The sequence below is a fragment of the Abramis brama genome (assembly GCF_963993115.1).
Source record: "Abramis brama genome assembly, chromosome: 7".
Lineage (NCBI taxonomy): Eukaryota > Metazoa > Chordata > Actinopteri > Cypriniformes > Leuciscidae > Abramis > Abramis brama.
Window position 1 is genome coordinate 889601 of NC_139969.1, and position 22602 is coordinate 912202.

The 22602-nt window shown below is 36.6% G+C and overlaps 1 protein-coding gene across 2 annotated transcripts in view; it reads right to left on the minus strand.

The window, feature by feature from the left end:
• LOC311087636 (receptor-type tyrosine-protein phosphatase mu) overlaps nt 1-22602 on the minus strand; it is a 246722-nt gene that overhangs the window by 137160 nt on the left and 86960 nt on the right. For both annotated transcript variants that reach the window (XM_084120986.1, XM_084120985.1), the window contains exons 3-4: nt 12409-12683; nt 2151-2229 (exon numbers count right to left, since the gene is read on the minus strand). In XM_084120986.1, the coding sequence (XP_083977112.1) occupies nt 2151-2229; nt 12409-12683 (354 nt within the window). The remainder of the gene's footprint in view (nt 1-2150; nt 2230-12408; nt 12684-22602) is intronic.

Sequence of the window (22602 nt, forward strand, 5' to 3'; positions counted from 1 at the left end):
ATTATACCACCACGTTATATAGCGGGCAGAGTTTATCAACCCTCTGGTGCTGTTTGGTCATTATTGACCGAAAAATGTTACGTTTTGTTTTTTTCGATTTTTTTTCTTCATCGGAATGGTACGAAACTTGGTAAAAGTTTTGGCACTTGCTGTGTGAACACACACACACAAACAAAAAAAATCATGGACATGATTCGAAAAGGTTAAATGGTCCTGAAAGAGATAGTCCCACTTGTGCTCCTCGCGGTCAGAAATGAGCGCATTAGAAATGAATGAGACGAGTTTCCTCTAGTGGAAGCGTTTGGTACTGCAGCCGAACAACATCTCACTGAAAGACCATTTCTTGAGATATCAAGCTCAAATTTGGAACACAACTTGTTTAGATTCATGGCTTTGATTTTCTTACAGTTTTAGAGTAAAATGTGACTGATTATTTCATATAAAAATTGAAAATAGTATTTTTGTGCATTTTTCATAACAATACACATAAAATTCTGTTACTTTTTTAAGTTCACTTTTTAAAACTTTTTTCACTTCAGCAATAATCTGTGTCGTCTTTAAAGGAGATTAAACTTCAGTCTGTTGCTCTAAAGCATTCTAGATTTACCACAGTTTAAGTTGGAAATTACATTTTCAGGTCTGTGCTCAAAAAGTGAATAAATGGATTATAAATACAGTATAAAAAAAGTATGAAAGAAATCCCCTAAAAATACAAAATATTAAATAAAAAACATTATCAAACTAAAATATAGTACATTTATTTCATTGGCAAAAAAATAAATAATAATTTTTGACCGACACGCGAAGAGCTCCAGTGCAAACAGCAAGGCATATTTTCACTATCTTTACTCTCAGTACAAACAGCGTTATTTCTATTTACACTCTGTGTGAACATAAGGTTGAGCGCATTGGAATAATGGGATAAAATCCTGAAATTTTCGACAGATCATCTGGATATTCCATGTGTAGAAAAAACCTGCATTTTGTGTCTGGATTTATAAGACATACTTTATATCACAACAGTAATGCAATAACTTTCTCAGTAAACTCAGTTGAACTCATCCTGGTTTAACCTGCTATTAAGGGATTGAACATCTACTTTACCAATCTATAATCTGTATTCTATTCAAAATCAATGAAAAATAAACAGTAAAATGTGAATGAGAGGAAAATCCAATCAAACTCTACATTCACATTCATCACTAAACCGCTTCGTTTCTATAGTATGTAGAATGCATCTCTAAACTGAAGACTTTTCTCAATGCTGTAACAGTTTCAGAAGTGTTACGAGATCATCGAATATTAAACAGCATATAAATCAAAACTGAAGTAAATGTTGAAGAGGAAACGACTGTAAAGCTTTAAAGGTGTTGATGGACTCGATCGACTCGACTTTTTATAACATTAAAAACATTTATCGTCATGAAAGTTTTGTGGAAATGATCGGAAATGCTGCCGTTGACGCACTTTAAAAAACCCCACTGGCTATGATCTATCTATCTATATATCTATCTATCTATCTATCTGTCTATCTGTCTATCTATCTATCTATCTATCTGTCTATCTGTCTATCTATCTATCTATCTATCTATCTATCTGTCTATCTGTCTATCTATCTATCTATCTGTCTATCTATCTATCTATCTATCTATCTATCTATCTACCTCTCTATCTATCTATCTATCTGTCTATCTATCTATCTATCTATCTATCTATCTATCTATCTATCTATCTATCTATCTATCTATCTATCTATCTATCTCTCTATCTATTTATCTATCTATCATCCATCCATCCATCCATCCATCCATCTATCTATCTATCTACCTCTCTATTTATCTATCTATCATCCATCCATCCATCCATCCATCTATCTATCTATCTATCCATCCCACTTGACCCTTTCATCCCCCTCTCCTGCTAACGGTGTGTCGTTCACACGCTGATTTCTCTCCTGCTTTATCATCATCTTCTCTCTTTTGTTTTCGTTATTACGCTCTCTTTTATGACTCGCCAATGCCTGGAGAAAGACAGACGATATTGACGTTGGGAGGGTGGAAGGAAAAGGCCAAGGAGCGGGTGATGAGGCTGATTTTACGACACAGAAACGGAGAGATCGAGAGACGGAGAGAGAGAGAAACGGGTCTTACTGCACTGATGGCCCTGGAGAACGACATCCTTGATGGCGAGAAAGCCTCTCTGCCCGGAGGTCACCACTTCAAAGACGATCTGCGGAGGAAAGAGAAAGCTCATAACCACGCTGATAAATGGACACACTCTCAAAATGTCACACACACACACACACACCGGCACTGAGGTGTCCCGCAGGAACCAAGGTGAGGGTTTAAACAACGACCCAGGAAGATGAGGAAAACACCATTCACGCTGGTCATTAGTGCTCATTAAAACACCATTTGGCTTTAGTGATTGGGCTAAACTTGTTAAAAATCATGGGCGTATGGGATCAGGCTCCACGGGTGCTCATGGTGAATCGGCTGTCTGTCAGATTGTCAGATTCATGTGGTCATTAAAGGCCCCCTGAAATCAAAATACGTTTTTATAGCTTTTAGTATGAATATGTCAGCCTTAAGGTTATGAATTAGTTGGTGTGTTCCAAAACAATGACAAAATTCGCATTTAGGAGATATAAGCAATCAAAACTTACAGTCTCTCACTTCCACTAAAATGGATCAGGGATTTTTATGACATCACCGCTTCTCATCACATCTTCTGTCCAATCAAATGCTCTCTAGAATCTGAAGCTCCGCCCCCTCTGCTATAAACACCACCTGACCAAATTTTTCCAGCGTTGGTTAAGAATGAAATGTGACCCTGGACCACAAAACCAGTCACAAGGGTACATTTGTTTAAATTGAGATTTATACATCATCCGAAAGCTGAATAGATAAGCTCTTCATTGATGTATGGTTTGTTAGGATAGGACAATATTTGGCCGAGTTACAACTATTGAAAATCTGGAATCTGAGGGTGCAAAAAAATCGAAACATTGAGAAAATCTCCTTTAAAGTTGTTAATTTATGTTGGCGATTGTGCTGCATTCACTCACAAAAATAAATGTTTTATATATTTACGATAGGAAATTTACAAAATATCTTAATGGAACATGATCTTTACTTAATATCCTAATGATTTTTGGCATAAAAGAAAAATCGATAATTTTGACCCATACGATGTATTGTTGGCTATTGCCACAGATATACCTGTGCGACTCGTGACTGGTGACGTGACGAGTCAAAAATGGCTGGAATTTATTCACATCTCTACTATTAAAACTAACGTATCATCTGCTATTGGCTATTTAAAAAGGGGGAGGAGCCATTCAATAAGTCCCGCCTTAGCTTCCTGTTTCAGTTGAAATTACAAAGATGAGGAAAACACCATTCACGCTGGTCATTAGTGCTCATTAAAACACCATTTGGCTTTAGTGATTGGGCTAAACTTGTTAAACCAGCGGGCGAACGGGATCAGGCTCCAAGGGTGCTCATGGTGAATCGGCTGTCTGTCAGATTGCAGATTTTATAGACGTGGTAAATCACGTCTCTATCAGCGAGATGCTGCGGCAGCATGTGCTAAATCTGCTCGGTTTATACAGCCAAACAATTCAACTCGACAGCCAGACTCTGGGGGTCAGGGCTAAAGACGGCAGAGTGAAGGATTCTGGGATACATGCTCTTTGCTAAGCTTTCTATTATGATGCATATTCAGTGCGCGAGAGGTTTGACAGGCGTCCCTTGAGCCGGTTCTGCAACATCACGGTCACACTGACCTGAACCGGCTGTTGACCGACAGATTCGGGTTCCTGAATATGATGTGGAGAAGCAGCTTGAATTAAATATATACAGTAATATATAGTCTGACATCGGCAACCAAATTTGGATTAACTTGATTTAAAACCTTTAATCACTCCCTTTCAAACCTGAGAGACATAAAAGATAATCTGAAGAACTTTTTTTTTCTGTCCATACAATGCAATTCAATGGGGTCCAATGTTGGAAGTGGAAGAAACTGGAGAAAGTCAGACTGGAACATCATGAGAATGAGTAAATGATGACAGAATGATCATTTTCAACTATATAAGTTATAATCTGTCTCATTAACAATAAGTGGACGATAGGGGTGTAACAATAGATCGTGTCACCATACATCGCGATACAAAAAGTCCAAAAAGTCCAGGAATATTAATTTACACCTACAATGTAATATCAAATTTAGCATTTTAATGAACAGTACATTTTTGTTAACCTTTTACCAAATGTCTTGGAGTATCGCAATAACATCGTGAGTTCAGTATCGTGATATGAGGGCATCGTTACACCTCTAAACTAACATAAACAAATATAACTAACATAAACAAACTAACAAACAAACTAACATAAACAAACATAACTAACATAAACAAACTAACAAACAAACTAACAAACAAACTAACATAACTAACATAAACAAACTAACATGAACAGACATAACTAACATAAACAAACTAACATAAACAAACTAACATAAACAGATCTAACATAAATAACATAAACAAACTAACAAACAAACTAACAAACAAACCTACATAAACAAACATAACTAACATAAACTAACATAAACAAACTAACATAACTAACATAAACAAACTAACATAAACAGATCTAACATAACTAACATAAACAAACTAACATAAACAGATCTAACATAACTAACATAAACAAACTAACATAACTAACATAAACAAACTAACATAAACAAACTAACATAAACAAACTAACATAACTAACATAAACAAACTAACATAAACAAACTAACATAAACAAACTAACATAACTAACATAAACAGATCTAACATAACTAACATAAACAAACTAACATAAACAGATCTAACATAACTAACATAAACAGATCTAACATAACTAACATAAACAAACTAACATAAACAAACTAACATAAACAGATCTAACATAACTAACATAAACAAACTAACATAAACAGATCTAACATAACTAACATAAACAAACTAACATAAACAAACTAACATAAACAGATCTAACATAACTAACATAAACAAACTAACATAAACAGATCTAACATAACTAACATAAACAAACTAACATAAACAGATCTAACATAACTAACATAAACAAACTAACATAAACAAACTAACATAAACAGATCTAACATAACTAACATAAACAAACTAACATAAACAGATCTAACATAACTAACATAAACAAACTAACATAAACAAACTAACATAAACAAACTAACATAAACAAACTAACATAAACAAACTAACATAAACAAACTAACATAAACAGATCTAACATAACTAACATAAACAAACTAACATAAACAGATCTAACATAACTAACATAAACAAACTAACATAAACAAACTAACATAAACAGATCTAACATAACTAACATAAACAAACTAACATAAACAGATCTAACATAACTAACATAAACAAACTAACATAAACAGATCTAACATAACTAACATAAACAAACTAACAAACAAACTAACAAACAAACTAACATAAACTAACAAACAAACTAACAAACTAACATAAACTAACAAACAAACAAACTAACATAAACAAACTAACAAACAAACTAACAAACAAACTAACATAAACTAACAAACTAACATAAACTAACAAACAAACTAACAAACTAACATAAACTAACAAACAAACAAACTAACAAACAAACTAACATAACTAACATAAACAAACTAACATAAACAAACAAACAAACAAACTAACATAACTAACATAAACAAACTAACATAACTAACATAAACAAACTAACATAACTAACATAAACAAACTAACATAAACAAACTAACATAAACAGATCTAACATAACTAACATAAACAAACTAACATAAACAAACTAACATAAACAAACTAACATAAACAGATCTAACATAAACAAACTAACATAAACAGATCTAACATAAACAGATCTAACATAAACAGATCTAACATAAACAAACTAACATAAACAGATCTAACATAAACAGATCTAACATAACTAACATAAACAAACTAACATAAACAAACTAACATAAACAGATCTAACATAAACAAACTAACATAAACAGATCTAACATAAACAAACTAACATAAACAGATCTAACATAACTAACATAAACAAACTAACATAAACAAACTAACATAAACAGATCTAACATAAACAAACTAACATAAACAAACTAACAACCTAACATAACTAACATAAACAAACTAACATAAACTAACAAACAAACTAACATAAACTAACATAAACAAACTAACATAAACTTTTTTAGCGTAGCTTTTATTTGATTTATTTGATTACTTTTAAAAATAAATCTATACCATTTACTTTCTCAACTCTTTCGACAACATTTTATATGTGTATTGTATATTTGAATGAACTTCTCTTTTATGAATGCTTTTCTTTTATAATGTTGTATTTCTCTTTTATTTTTTCTCATTTTTGTATTATTATTATTAAACTAGAGGGACAGGATTCTCCCGTACGGACACAAGCTCAGATGAAGGACAGGAATGACACGCTTCCTCTAGGAACTGGGTGCGGTTCTCCAAACATCCCATAATATCACACAGCTCTGCCAGCTCGCTCACACACACACACATGCGCGCACACACACACACACACACACACACACACACACACACACACGCGCGCACACCCACCCACACACACACACATCAGGAGCCTCTTACTGCACTCAAAGACCTTTATACATCTTTTAGAATATATTAAAGATGAACATTTTCTTGCTAGATGGGATAAACCATTCCATAATTTAATAACACTAAATCTTATTGAGTATTGACCTCTACAAGTGAGACATTCTGGAAGATGAAAATCTGTAGATTGACGAGTTACGTGACAGTGAACCTGTGAAACTGCTCTGGAATGTTCCCTTCACTGGAATATATCTTATAAATGAAAACACATATTTGAGAAATATTGATATCATAAATAGTATAATATATTCATGTACCAATAAACCACCGCAAAGATGAAGCTTTTGTTTTCTAGAAGTAAACACACTTAAATCTGAACTGACCAGGTCAACAAACAATAAAAACGTATATGTAATTTGTTTGTATTAATATTATCATCATGTCAATTATGCATGTATTCATATATGCATATATGTATTTATTTATTTTTCTCCAGATCTCCTGGATGGCTTTGCTGGGGCTGGATAGGGTTGTTTATGGTTGTTTATGGTGCTATAAAATTAACAAATGCAGTTTGCAACAATAAAAGATGTCAAAAAAAGAAGAAATGCATAAAAACGAAATGTCTGTCACATCCAATTAAAAGTTCTGATCGCTGACCTGATCGTGCCAATTAGCACAGAGCTTTCAACCACATCTTTTTCCAGAGAGGAAAAACATCAAATCGAGCCTGTAATTACAAAATAATGTCCAAAGCACCAGGTGGTTTCGTTTTGATGATCACTTACGATACTGTGCAATTACAGCGACCAATAATTATCCAGACGTCGCTAATTAGACACACATTCGCTCTATTCTTGTCACTCAGAGCGACGCATGTGAAATCATTTTAAGGGCCTTAATAACACATGCTAGTTAGAGTTCAAACATCTTTCCGTCAAACTAACAGAGCAACATTTGAGAGCGCACATCATTCCCAAACGCAGACGGGACAGAAATAGAAAGTCAGAGACAGCAATAATGTCAGCAAACACACGGGCGGCTCCTGTAATACACTCGCTATAGATATATACTGTTAAAAGCAACCCATGTCAGAAATGTTGGGATGCTCCTGCTAAACCGCTCCCAGAGTCGGAATGCCGGTTAGACAAATGTGCTGGATGTTGAAACACAAGTGAAGGAAGATATTTCAGGCGGCTGAGGTTAAAACCACGCCTGCTCTCAGTTTACCACGGTATCCAACACTGTTGATCTGAGAGTTACAGTGTGTTGGTGTTTCTGAATGAGGAACTGCGAGTTTTTCTGTTTTACACTGTTTCCTAACCAGATTAAGGCAGATTATAGTGACAAGCAATTTATCTGTCCACGCCAGAAACAATTCAAAAACGAGACGTGACAAAATCAATCAAAGATCACAGCCAATCAGAAGAGCTTGTGGGCGGAGTCTCTCTGCAAGCGCACTGCACTCACAACCAATCAATCAAAGATCCCAGCCAATCAGAAGAGCGTGTGGGCGGAGTCTCTCTGCAAGCGCACTGCACTCACAACCAATCAGTCAAAGATCCCAGCCAATCAGAAGAGCGTGTGGGCGGAGTCTCTCTGCAAGCGCACTGCACTCACAACCAATCAATCAAAGATCACAGCCAATCAGAAGAGTGTGTGGGCGGAGTCTCTCTGCAAGCGCACTGCACTCACAACCAATCAATCAAAGATCACAGCCAATCAGAAGAGCGTGTGGGCGGAGTCTCTCTGCAAGCGCACTGCACTCACAACCAATCAATCAAAGATTACAGCCAATCAGAAGAGCGTGTGGGCGGAGTCTCTCTGCAAGCGCACTGCACTCGCAAACCAATCAATCAAAGATTACAGCCAATCAGAAGAGTGTGTGGGCGGAGTCTCTCTGCAAGCGCACTGCACTCGCAACCAATCAATCAAAGATCACAGCCAATCAGAAGAGCTTGTGGGCGGAGTCTCTCTGCAAGCGCACTGCACTCGCAACCAATCAATCGAAGATCACAGCCAATCAGAAGAGCTTGTGGGCGGAGTCTCTCTGCAAGCGCACTGCACTCACAACCAATCAATCGAAGATCACAGCCAATCAGAAGAGCGTGTGGGCGGAGTCTCTCTGCAAGCGCACTGCACTCGCAACCAATCAATCGAAGATCACAGCCAATCAGAAGAGCTTGTGGGCGGAGTCTCTCTGCAAGCGCACTGCACTCACAACCAATCAATCGAAGATCACAGCCAATCAGAAGAGCGTGCGGGCGGAGTCTCTCTGCAAGCGCACTGCACTCACAACCAATCAATCAAAGATTACAGCCAATCAGAAGAGCGTGCGGGCGGAGTCTCTCTGCAAGCGCACTGCACTCACAACCAATCAATCAAAGATTACAGCCAATCAGAAGAGCGTGTGGGCGGAGTCTCTCTACAAGCGCACTGCACTCGCAACCAATCAATCAAAGATTACAGCCAATCAGAAGAGCGTGTGGGCGGAGTCTCTCTGCAAGCGCACTGCACTCGCAACCAATCAATCAAAGATCACAGCCAATCAGAAGAGCTTGTGGGCGGAGTCTCTCTGCAAGCGCACTGCATTTGCATTACTGCACTTAATTTGTAGCCTAGAGATCTAGACGCACCCTAGCGGCAGCAAAATGTATTTTGCTTCCAGGGTAGTCTAGCAACTCTCCATTGACTTTCGAGCTGCAAAAACCTAAATTGGGTCAGGCCAATCACGTCGTGTATAGAGTAGGCGGGGCGGGCTTAACATAATGACGACAGAGTTGCGACGGTTCCCTGCTACTTGAAAACAAAGAATGGCTGCTGCTGGAGAACAGTCTTTCGAATCGGCTTTGTCCGCGACTCGGGAGGACTTGGAGTTACGTTTTTCTTTGAGAAAAGAGCAAAGAACGGCACTTAAGTCATTCTTAAAAAAAGGAAGTTGGCAAAAGTTGAATCTATCAACTAAGCTCCGCTGTTGGGAAACGCTCTGGTTGGTTGAAGCGCTGTCCTATTGTGTGCCGAGGGAATTTGAAAGACAGCCGTTTATCCCGCCCCTCGGATTGAGCCGTGTCTATGGAGAGTTGCCAGACCCAACATCTTGATGTAGGTCTGGCTTGCCAGGCTACTTAATTTATAAATTTTACACAATTTTAACATTATGAACAATGCTCAGTGAGTGAATGAAACAATCTTTGTCATTGAATAAACAGTTTAAACATTCCTGTTTCCTTTAATTTATTTTCAAGATCTCTGATAAATACTATTATGAGATGTATGGAAAAAAATAATGTATGATACATACAGTATATATGAAATATGAATGATAATTGAATGTCAATAAAAATAAATTACGTAAAATAGAAATTTTACATGCAGTTCAAACATATAAACCTTAAAAATATATACATACTGTATTTCTAAGATCTGAGATGAATTATCTATATTGTTTGGCAAAAACTGACTTCAGACCTTTTAAAGATGAAATAAAAGCACATAATTAGTTCCTGAGATTATCATTTTCATCTTTGTTTGTATCTCCAGCTGCGATGTCACAGAAATAGACACCGATTACAATCCTCTGTTGTTCGTTCCGGCTGATTAACATGATAAAGATACTTTTTTTAATAGTGTGGAGTTTCGTCTGGTTAGGACATGTTAGCAGCTTCACAGATGCCGTCACTAAAGGATTGGAAAGTCATTAGAGCTAATGAGTAAATTAATTTTAATTATTGCCTGAATTATTCCTCTAATGCAATCAAAAAGTTCAGCAAAGCATGAATAATCTGACAGAAGCCCATTTAAAATCCTCTTGGATCGGCTCACACTACTCAACTCGTCATAATGAAACTTTACAAATTAAATTATGATGAGTTGCAGGGTTCGGCGGTGTGAAAATTTGCAATAGTAATATTTCTTAATTTGCCTTATCATTTTATTTATTAACAAAAATTTTTTTAATAATAATAATATAAAAATATTATTTTACTTTATTTTACAGTAAAAATAAAATAATAAATATAAAATAATTTTCTTTATAATTTTCTTTAATAATAGTAAAAACAATAATAATAATAATTTTTATTGTCATTCAATTTAATTTTTTTATTTAATTTATTCATTTATTATTGTTATTTTTATAATAAAACTCTTATTATTATATTATTTTCCTTTAATACACAATGAAAATTACAATAACAAACACTTCATAATTTTATTTACTGTTTGATAATAATAGTAACAACAACTCAAATTATTATCATTATTATTATAAAACACTTATTATTATATTATTTTCCTTAAATATGTTTTATTTTACAGTAGATAAATTAGATACATTAACAATACATTACGATACATTACACAATAACAATAATAAATATTATTATTTATAGGTAAAAAGTTTCCGTAAAGCATGAATAATCTGACAAAAGCCCGTTTAAAATCCTCTTTGGATCGGCTCACACTACTCCGCACGTCATAATGAAACTTTACAAATGAAATGATGATGTGTTGCAGGGTTTGGCGTGTGTGTGCGTGTTCCTCTAAAGCATCTAATCAGGGTCTCGTCGTAACCTCTCGCTGTCGCTCTAATGGAGTAATTTACCAAAGCGCGCGTTCCCTGCGCGGGGTCACGGGGGCTCGTTCCACCAATTAACACGGGGCTCCGTCAACACCCATGAGGACGGGTCACTAATGACCAGCATGTGTGAAATCAGAGCGTCTCTCTCTTCAGGCTCACACACACACACACACACACACACACACACACACACACTCTCTCTCTTCAGGCTCACAGCACATGTGGAAATCAAGCAGCAGAAAATGTGATTCTGTTTCTCTCTAATGGGGGGCAGATTTTCACTACATTCACCTGAACCTGATGGACAGGTGACAGAAAATAACATGTATCGCACACACACACACACACACACACACACACACACACACACACACACACACACACACACACACACACTCACTCACTCACTCACTCACTCTCACACTCTCACACTCACTCACTCACACACTCACTCACATACTCACTCACTCACACACTCACACACACACACTCACACACTCACACACACACTCACACACTCACTCACTCACTCACTCACTCACACGCACACACTCACACACTCACACACTCACACACTCACTCACTCACACACTCACTCACACACTCACTCACTCACACACTCACACACACACACTCACACACTCACACACACACTCACACACTCACTCACTCACTCACTCACTCACTCACACGCACACACTCACACACTCACACACTCACACACACACTCACACACTCACTCACTCACTCACTCACACACTCACACACACACTCACACACTCACTCACTCACTCACTCACTCACTCACACGCACACACTCACACACTCACACACTCACTCACTCACTCACACACTCACACACACACACACTCACACACTCACACACACACTCACACACTCACACACTCACTCACTCACTCACTCACTCACTCACACGCACACACTCACACACTCACACACTCACACACACACTCACTCACTCACTCACTCACTCACACACTCACACGCACACACTCACACACTCACACACTCACACACTCACACACACACTCACACACTCACACACTCACACACTCACACACTCACTCACTCACTCACACACACACACACACTCTCAGTTCACCTGGTAGTAGTTGGGCCAGTAGGTGCTGATGGCGAGCTCCACCTGGCTCCAGGAGTGTGTGGCGGGTCCAGAGGTGTTCCACACCGGTAACCCCATCGGGCTGTTGTTCTCCTTGATGTAGATGTTCAGATGTCCAGGTCTGCCGCCCTCTCGACCCGCAACATAGAACTGGAATATCACGCAGTGTGTGTCGTTCTCCTTCAGCTGCGGAGTGAAGAGTAACGCCTTCTGACCCGCAAACCGGCCCGAGGAGTTCACCATCATGAACGCTGAGCCTGTGGAGAACATCACAATACACACTGATAATAATCATAAATGTTTCTTGATCATCAAATCATCATAGAGTGATTTCTGAAGGATCATGTGACACTGAAGACTGGAGTAATGATGCTGAAAATTCAGCTTTGATCACAGGAATAAATTACACTTTACTATATATTCACATAGAAAACAGATGATTTACATTAGAATAATATTTCACAATATTTACAGTTCTTTTTGTTGGTATTTTTAATCAAATAAATGCAGCCTTGGTGAGCAGAAGAGACTTCTTTTAAAAACATTAAAAATCTTAGCGATCAAAAACTTTACACTGTAGATGTTCAGATCAGCGATGAACAGAGAGCAGATCACCGTCACACACTGATGTGTTTATGAGACATATGGAATACATTAATGTGTTTATCAACATGTAGAAATCACTGCAGTGACGGTAATTGATTAAAGAGGAGCCACTTCATTACAGGAGCAGCTTGATTTATCTTAATTAGCAATGCTAATAAATGTAGATCTGTTTCAATCAGGCTGATGCCAAATTCTCTGACTCACACACTCACTCACACACACACACACACACACACACTGCAGCTTTAATGTGGTTGATGTTTATCTGTTCACACTGGACATCTGTTTGCTTTTCCTTTATGACACTTTCCTCAGTTTGGAAACACTTGCTGAAGAAGATATACATATAAACACACTCATACTCACAGACAAACACACACACTCATTCACACACTCACACGCACAGTCACACTCACACACAAACACACACACACACACACACACAAACACTCACACACACACACACACACGTGCGCACGCACACGCACACGCTCACACTCACTCACTCACACTCACACACTCACACTCATTCACCCACTCACACACACACACACACACACACACACACTCACACTCATTCACCCACTCACACACACAAACACTCACACACACACACACACACACACGCACACGCTCACACTCACATACAAACACACACACTCATTCACCCACTCACACACACAAACACACACACACACACACACTGCAGCTTTAGTGTGGTTGATGTTTATCTGTTCACACTGGACATCTGTTTGCTTTTCCTTTATGACACTTTCCTCAGTTTGGAAACACTTGCTGAAGAAGATATACATATAAACACACACACACAGACAAACACACACACTCATTCACACACTCACACTCACAGACACACACACACACTCATTCACACGCACAGTCACACTCACACACAAACACACACACACACAAACACTCACACACGCGCGCACACACACGCACACGCTCACACTCACACTCACATACAAACACACACACTCATTCACCCACTCACACACACACACACACACTCACTCACTCACACTCATTCACCCACTCACACACACACACACGCACACGCTCACGCTCACACTCACATACAAACACACACACTCATTCACCCACTCACACTCATTCACCCACTCACACACACAAACACTCATTCACCCACACACACACACTCACTCACACTCATTCACCCACTCACACACACTCATTCACAAACTCTCTCACACTTACACACACACACATGCACACATTCACTCACTCACTCACACACACACAAACTCATTCACACACTCACTCACTCACACACACACACACACACTTACTCACAGACACACACACTCACTCACAGACACACACACTCACTCACAGACACACACACTCACTCACACACACACTCACTCACACACTCACTCACACACACACACACACTCACTCACTCACTCACAGACACACACACTTACTCACTCATTCACACACACACACACACACACACACTTACTCACAGACACACACACTCACTCACAGACACACACACTCACTCACAGACACACACACTCACTCACACACACACTCACTCACACACTCACTCACACACACACACACACTCACTCACTCACTCACAGACACACACACTTACTCACTCATTCACACACACACACACACACACACACACACACACACTCACTCACTCACACACACACACACACACACACAATCTTTAAATAAAATGTATATATCCACAATAAACCGAACCCTCTCATACATTCTTTAATTAGTCTTTAATCAACTCTAGCATGTTTTCCAGCAAAAGTGATGTGATGTAAAGCTGTGTTAATCACTTCTGTGTAACGACCACTTCTTGTCCGGCAGAATAATTAGCCACCGTCTCCGGCAGCGAGTCATAACGAGTGTGTTTTCTTGCGACGAACACACAGTGTTTCTCCTCCTCAACAATAGCGCGTTCGGCCCAATTAGCCGCGGAGCTCGAGTGTCTCAGAAAGGCCAGCGGGTCTGTGTTTATTAGCACTTCAACAAGCTCAGATCTGATTGGACGAGAGGCGACGACCTCACAACACCTGCTACAGGTCACATGACTCACAGTCACTCACGACACTCAGTATGTAAAGACATATTGGTAACACTTTACAATAAGGTTCATTAGTTAACTACATTAGTTAACATTAACTAATAATGAACTGCACTTATACAGCATTTGTTCATCTTTGTTAATGTTAATTTCAACATTTACTAATACTTTATTAAAATCTTGTTAACATTAGGTAATGCACTGTGAACTAACATGAACAAACAATGAACAGCTTTATTTTCATTAACTAACATTAACAAAGATTAACAAAAACAGTAGTAAATGTATTGCTCATTGTTAGTTCATGTTAGTTAATACATTTACTAATGTTTAATAAAGGAACCTTATTGTAAAGTGTTACCGACATATTTAGATTTCAAAAACCGCAGATCACTGATAGGCGACATTTTTACAGCATGTATTAAAAATTCAATTGTTTATTGTTTGTTCATATTAGATCACAGTGCATTAACTAGTGTCAAAAAATACAATTTTGCATAATGTAGAAATAAACAATAAGATTAATAAATCCTGTAGAAGTATACTTCACTGATAGTTAATGTTAACCAATGTTAACAAACGAAACCTCCTTGTAAAGCGTTACCAAAAAAGCCAATTTTTAGCATGTTGCTAGCATGTTTTAACATGATTTAACACTTTATTAACACGTTTTTAGCAAATTACTAGCATGTTTTAAAATGCTAGCATGACATTTCTAGCATTTTTCTAACATAATGTAACACATTGTTATCATGTTTTAACACGTTGCTAGCATGTTTATAACATGATTTAACACATTGCTAGCATGTTTAACATGATTTAACACTTTATTAACATGTTTTTTAACAAATTACTGGCATGTTTTAAAATGCTAGCATGACTTAACACATTTCTAGTATTTTTCTAACATAATGTAACATTACTAGCATGTTTATAATATGATTTAACACATTGCTAGCATGTATAACATGTTGCTAGCAAGATTTAACAAATTACTAACAATTTAACACATTGCTATCATGTTTTAACACATTTATAGCATGTTAGAACACATTGCTAACATGTTTTAACAAGTTACTAGCATGATTTAACACAGTACTAGCATGTTTTAACATGATGCTAACATGATTTAGCATGTTGCTATCATGATTTAACACGTTACTAGCATGTTTCTAACATAACACGTTTTAACACATTGCTAGCGTGTTTTAGCATGCTGCTAGCATGAAGATCACAGCAAGTGTTTGTTAGTTTGGAGACTGTGAGGACTCGCGATCACGAGTAGTTTAGTTAAGGATTTGTGCAGATGAGCGCCGGAAACAGATTAGCATGTGCCACGGATCCGCTGCCAAACTCAAAAGAGCGTATGAAATCATAACTTTAATCCGAGCTTGTCTACTGGTTCCTTACAAATTACCATGACGATGTGCTGGTGTGATACACACATCACCCGCGCGTCTGAAGCCGCTAACGCTAGTGGATCTCAGAGAAACTCCCCACAGCTCTGACAAGGTGAAACCATTACCTGCCGCTAATTTACTCAGAGAACCAGCGGTCCGCGGGTTTATTTCGAGCGCCTTGGCACCTGATGCTTCATTAGAGCATGCTGGGATACCGAGTGAGCTTGTCACGCTAATGGCAGAGCTAATTAAAAAGAGTCTCGGACAAGCCGGGCATCACACAACATTATTATGAGGAGAAGTTCCACATTTCTTCATAATGAGAGACAGCGCAGCCTAAAATAAACGCATCTGTGTCGTATTATTAACCAGAACAGTTATGATTCAAGTTACAGTGATCTGTCCGTATGATTTTCATAAATGTGGTTTCAGATCAAACATTCGAATTAACTTGCTTCTGCACGCTTACTGAATCCTAAAATAATACATAAACAAGCACTGTAGTTTTACTATGGTAATGTTATCAGATACCATTGTACTCAGATACATGCCATGCTGATGCATGATTCATATGCATATCTATATTATAAAAGTCTTGTGTAATGCATTAAGATTGGCAAAAGCTAAATAAATAAATAAATATTCATGAGTTCGTTCATTTTAATTTATTCAACTAAACAATGTTTATAATTATTGAATTATATTTATTTATTAAATTAAATTGATCAAACTTAAAGCATGGTTTGTGAAGAAACTGCAGGGAGATGATGAAAAATTAATAATTAAATTTAAAAAATGTAACAAATTAAAATGAATGATTTAAAAATAAAAACAAAAACCTATTTAAAACAAATGACATTTATTTAACATTATATATTATATTTTATTAATTTATATTATATTATATTCCTATTTTATTTTAATGTTTATTTTATTTCAAGTAATGAATATGCTTAAATATGTATATACATTTTATATAGATATATTATTTTACATATATTACATATACATTTTTATATATTATATTATTTAATGTTTATTTTATTTCAAGTAATGAAAATGTACATATATGCTTAAATATGTATATCCATATTTTATAGATATATATTATTTTACATATATTATATATACATTTTTATATATTATATTATATACCAATTTATTTAATGTTTACTTTATTTCAAGTAATGAAAATATGTACACACACACACACACACAGTTTAAATGAACAATAGTAACCCTGATCATAACTCCTCTTGACGCGCATCAGTTCATCCACACACACCAAACCGTCTGACGCTAATCATCAAAGTCTATAGGCATTACACTCATTATACGCTCCGAGCGACGGTGTGAGCGGGGTTGTAATTCCAGTAATGACTGGCGCTCATTATTCTGTTCTCATTCAGGTCCTGAACCCTGTGAAAATCATTATGTGGTTGAAATCGGAACGAAGGGGCCGCTCTTTAAACTCAAGCCCTCCAGGTCTCATTTGCTAATAAAACTCGCGAGGTCGCGGGCCCGGCGGCGGCTCTCAAATGTCAATGTAGACAAGCCAATTCTCACATTGTGGCACCAATCAAAAACGCTCTCGCTGTGAGAGTTCGTGAGGAGCCGTGGCCCGAGCTCAATTTTCCCCATGCAAGAAAGAAAGAAAGAAAAAACGCAAGAAAAGACAGGAAAAATACGAGTGATGGAGCTGGAGCTGCTTTTGTCTGACTCGAACAATGAGGAAGGGGAAAAAACTTTATTCCGTCTGTCTGTCTTGTAAATGAAAGCTGAAGAACTTTCATAAACTCTGAGGAGAAAAAATATATTTTTCGAGGACGGTCTACTTTAGCCGAGAGCTAATTGGCCGGGGAACAGTCAGATCCGCGCGTTTCATGATGAGTTCATCCGTTCTCACACACATCCCACAACATCTTAATGACATTATCTGTGGAGACGCGTAACACCATCAGCCCGTGCCGTAAAGTCACCATGAAATGCCACCGGAAACACGTTTAATTGATTCAACATGACGCGTGTTTCCCAGAGAAAGGGGATTTTTAAACAGGAAAAAGTGCAGGACGGCAGTGATCAGGGATTAGACAGTGACCGAAATCATCACGGTTATTATCATGGTATTGCTAAAGGGGTCATGGATTGAGAAATAAAATTTTTAACATATCAGAGGTTATTGTACTATAAAAATATCATAAGTTTCAGAACTCAGTTCACAAACAACTTTTATTGAAGCCAAGCTCAGAAAACAACTCGTTTTGGATTTTGTCACATTATGATGTCATAGAGCAGCGAAAGACCGCCTCTGCAGGAGAAGGTCGACGCCCACCTTTATAAAACTCAAAATATTAATAAAATCTAACTGTTATTATTATCATGGACTAAAACTTTTTAAAAATCTGTTAATAGAAATAAAGCTAAAATAAAATTAAATATTAGCTTAAAAAATCGAACTAAATGAAAATTAATAAATGTTGCCTTGGTAATAAACTGAAATAAGTTGAAGTTGAACTCTAAAATTATTAACTGGAAATAAATAAAAACCAAAACTGAAACTGAAATAAAACTAAATTAAACCTAAAAAGCAATATATATATATATATATATATATATATATATATATATATATATATATATATATATATATATATATATATATATACATATATTTAAAAAAATTAAAAAAAATAATAAAATGACAAAAGCACATAACGAAATTACTAAAAATTAAATTAAAATTCTAATTTAAAATAATATTAATAAAACTAAAATAATACTGATCTCAGTGATATTAAAGGGGTCATGGATTGAGAAACCAAATTTTCCTTGATCTTTTGACATATCAGAGGTTATTGTGCTATAAAAATATCATAAGTTTCAGAACTCAGTCCAAAAACAGCTTTTATTGAAGCCAAGCTCAGAAAACAAATCGTTTTGGATTTTGTCACATTATGATGTCATAGTGCAGTGAAAGACCGCCTCTGCAGAAGAAGGTCGACGCCCACTTCTACATCATCACCTCTTTAGCTCCGCCCACTGATTCACACACGTTATACAGTAGTAAATACGAGAGAGACACAAACACAGGATTATTACTGCAACAAAACCACAGAGGCGCCAGAAGATCCAGATGCTGTTAACTATAACTGTGGTAACTTAAACTTGATTTACCACAATCAAGATTAATAAAACGCATATCATACGCCATAAATGTTTCTCATTGTAACAAGATATTTTTCAACATCAGAATTTTTCAAAACAATTCCATACGTGTAATGCCGGGGACAAATTATTATTAATATGATAAACCTCACATTTCAGCCTTTAAATCATTTTAATGAGTCTAAATGATAAATTATATATTTTATCTGCTCCATACACAAATAGCAGTTTATAAAGTTATAAATATGGATATTTAAATAAAAAAAAGCCAACAAAAATGCATGGCTTCTCTTTTATTAGGCCGTTATTAACCCCTGGAGTCGTATGGATTACTTTTATGATGGATGGATGCACTTTTTTGGGCTTCAAAATCTAAGTTTATTATAAAGCTGGAAAGAGCCAGGATATTATTTAATATAACTCTGATTGTGTTCGGCTGAAAAAAGAAAGTCATTTACACCTAGGATGGCTTGAGGGTGAGTAAATCATGGGCTAATTAAAATTTTTTGGTGAACTATCCCTTTAAAGTCCTCCTGTAGTCCATCATTTTATCCCTTAAAACTCATCTTTGATCAGCAAAATGACATTTAAATGTTTCCTTGAAAAAAATTTCTTCATGTCTTAAAATATCTTGAATGTAACTCGACACCCTTGCCTCATTTAGTATGCGCGGTTCTATGAATATGCAAATTAGCCCCGCCTCCACTCACTCACTCAGCTCAGAGATCCACTGGTTGACGATCACACGTTGATCTGATTGGTTACAAGGTAGTTTGTGACGTCAGAAACGTCTTTGGTTCACTGCAGTTTTAAGGAGGAAATACTCAGCAATGGTGTCGACTTATGAATTTACACATGGTTTGTCTTAAAGCATATTAAAAACACCACATAGACACATAAACAACATTAAAAGCTGGATTTTCACCATAGATAAATGTGACTTTCACCCAATAGCTTGTTATATTTATCAGACTGAACAGGTGCGTTTTATCGTCAGATTGTCTCAGCTGAAGTAGAAGGACACTATTATCTTGAGCGCTGACCTATAATCATATAACCGTGTCTTTTCTGTCCTGTTTGACTTTCCCTCTGACATCACAAACATTCGCACAAACTTGCAAACGCAATTAGCGTGATGTTGTGGCATCATGGTAATGGCTGTTTCCCGCGGGACGACATCTTTAGCTGATGTGATTGAAGTTCTGATTTAATTCCTGCCGTCCTTCAGTCTTTATGACAGAATAAACGTCTCTCTGAACAACAGGAGGGATGTTTTCCATCCGCAGGGGGGATGAAGCGCGGTATTACTGTATGCAGAACACTTAATTCAGTTAATGAGCCTGTAAAAACAAATAACATTCCAGACGAGGCTTCATTAGGAAAAAAGTACGAATTTCGCCGCTTTTGATCTTGAGAGACGAATATTCTGGATTTCTTAATAGGCCGTGTGAAAACGTCTCCAAATGGATCTGCAGAAATGCAATCAAATTAGGTTCGTAAATGGAGCAGAGTAAGAGAGTCATGTGACTTTAGGGTAAAACACATCATAGTCTCAGATGATGATGTCTGAAAACATACATTTTCATGAGAAAGACCCCCCCATCCCAAAATTCAAAATGCAGCTATATACTGTATTTTCATGTATAAAAAAATTATATTATAAATATGCATAATATAGTATTTGGAAAATATTTACTTTCTATTTTGTTACATTATTACATTTTTCTACTCACTATAGTATTATTGTACTGTACTGTATATTTATCATTTATTAAGATGTATTATTTATTTATTTTGTTTCTTAAATTAATTTATTTAAATTAATGTTTTATTTATTTATTTTAATCTTATTTTTCATTTAAAAAAATTGTTGTTGCATGTTTCATGAACATATTTTGCATATCATGCTTAAAACAAGAACAAATATCTGCCAATGGGGTCAGAAAAACAATGTTGTTTTCCCTCTAAATTAAGATTATTTTTCTGACTCCATTAGCAGATATTTGTTATTTTTATAAGCACAAACTCAAGTAAGTTTAATGCATTTTTCAAAAAAGATGACTTTAATATCTTCAGTCATTTTGCTTCTTCTCCAGTAAATGTATCTTGATTTAAGAATGTTTAGATATTTGTGCTGGAGAACGAGACAGAAACACTGAGGAAGAACATCATTTTTGCAGTTTTTTCGTCTTCAAAAGTAAGCCAACATTCGAAGTATATCCTGAGCAACTAGTTAAAAATATGCAAAAAAGTGCATAAATTAAATTACAGTTATAATTCCCTGCATTTGAATGTCCTCCTCAACTGCGCTGTGAATGAAGCTCAAGCTCAAGTCTTTGGTCTCGTCCACGTCTTCAGGCGTTAACTAGTTCCTCTAAAGACTCATACACACATCTACAGGCAGGAGAATCATCATATTCTGCCTCTGTTATGATTGATTCAGTATTGAGGAGAGAAACTAATTAATGAGAGGCAGAAGACCCTCGTTCTTTAACATCTCCCACAATCCTCTGCTGTGAGACAGACACATGGAGGCCGAGTCTCATATAAATCCTCCACATCCAGAGACATGAACCCTGAAGATTCTGCTAGTGTGATTTTACATTAATTAAGATGCATAATTCATCATTTATTTAGTGCATTTCTTCTATTGTTTCAAACACTGGCCAGGAAAATGTATTTTGCATTAAATGTTCTATACAATGTTCCATCTCAAACATCTAGTTAAAGTGCACCATGTCACTGAGATTTACAGAAGGAGGGAAATAACAGGAAGGAGAAGAGCAAGGAGGAGGAGAATAAGAAGAAAGAACAAGAGGGGAGGAGAGTGACGAGAAAAAGGAGGAGAGAAAGGATGACTAGGATGAGGAAAATGAGGAGGGGGGAGAAAAAGGAGGAGGAGGAGAAAGATGA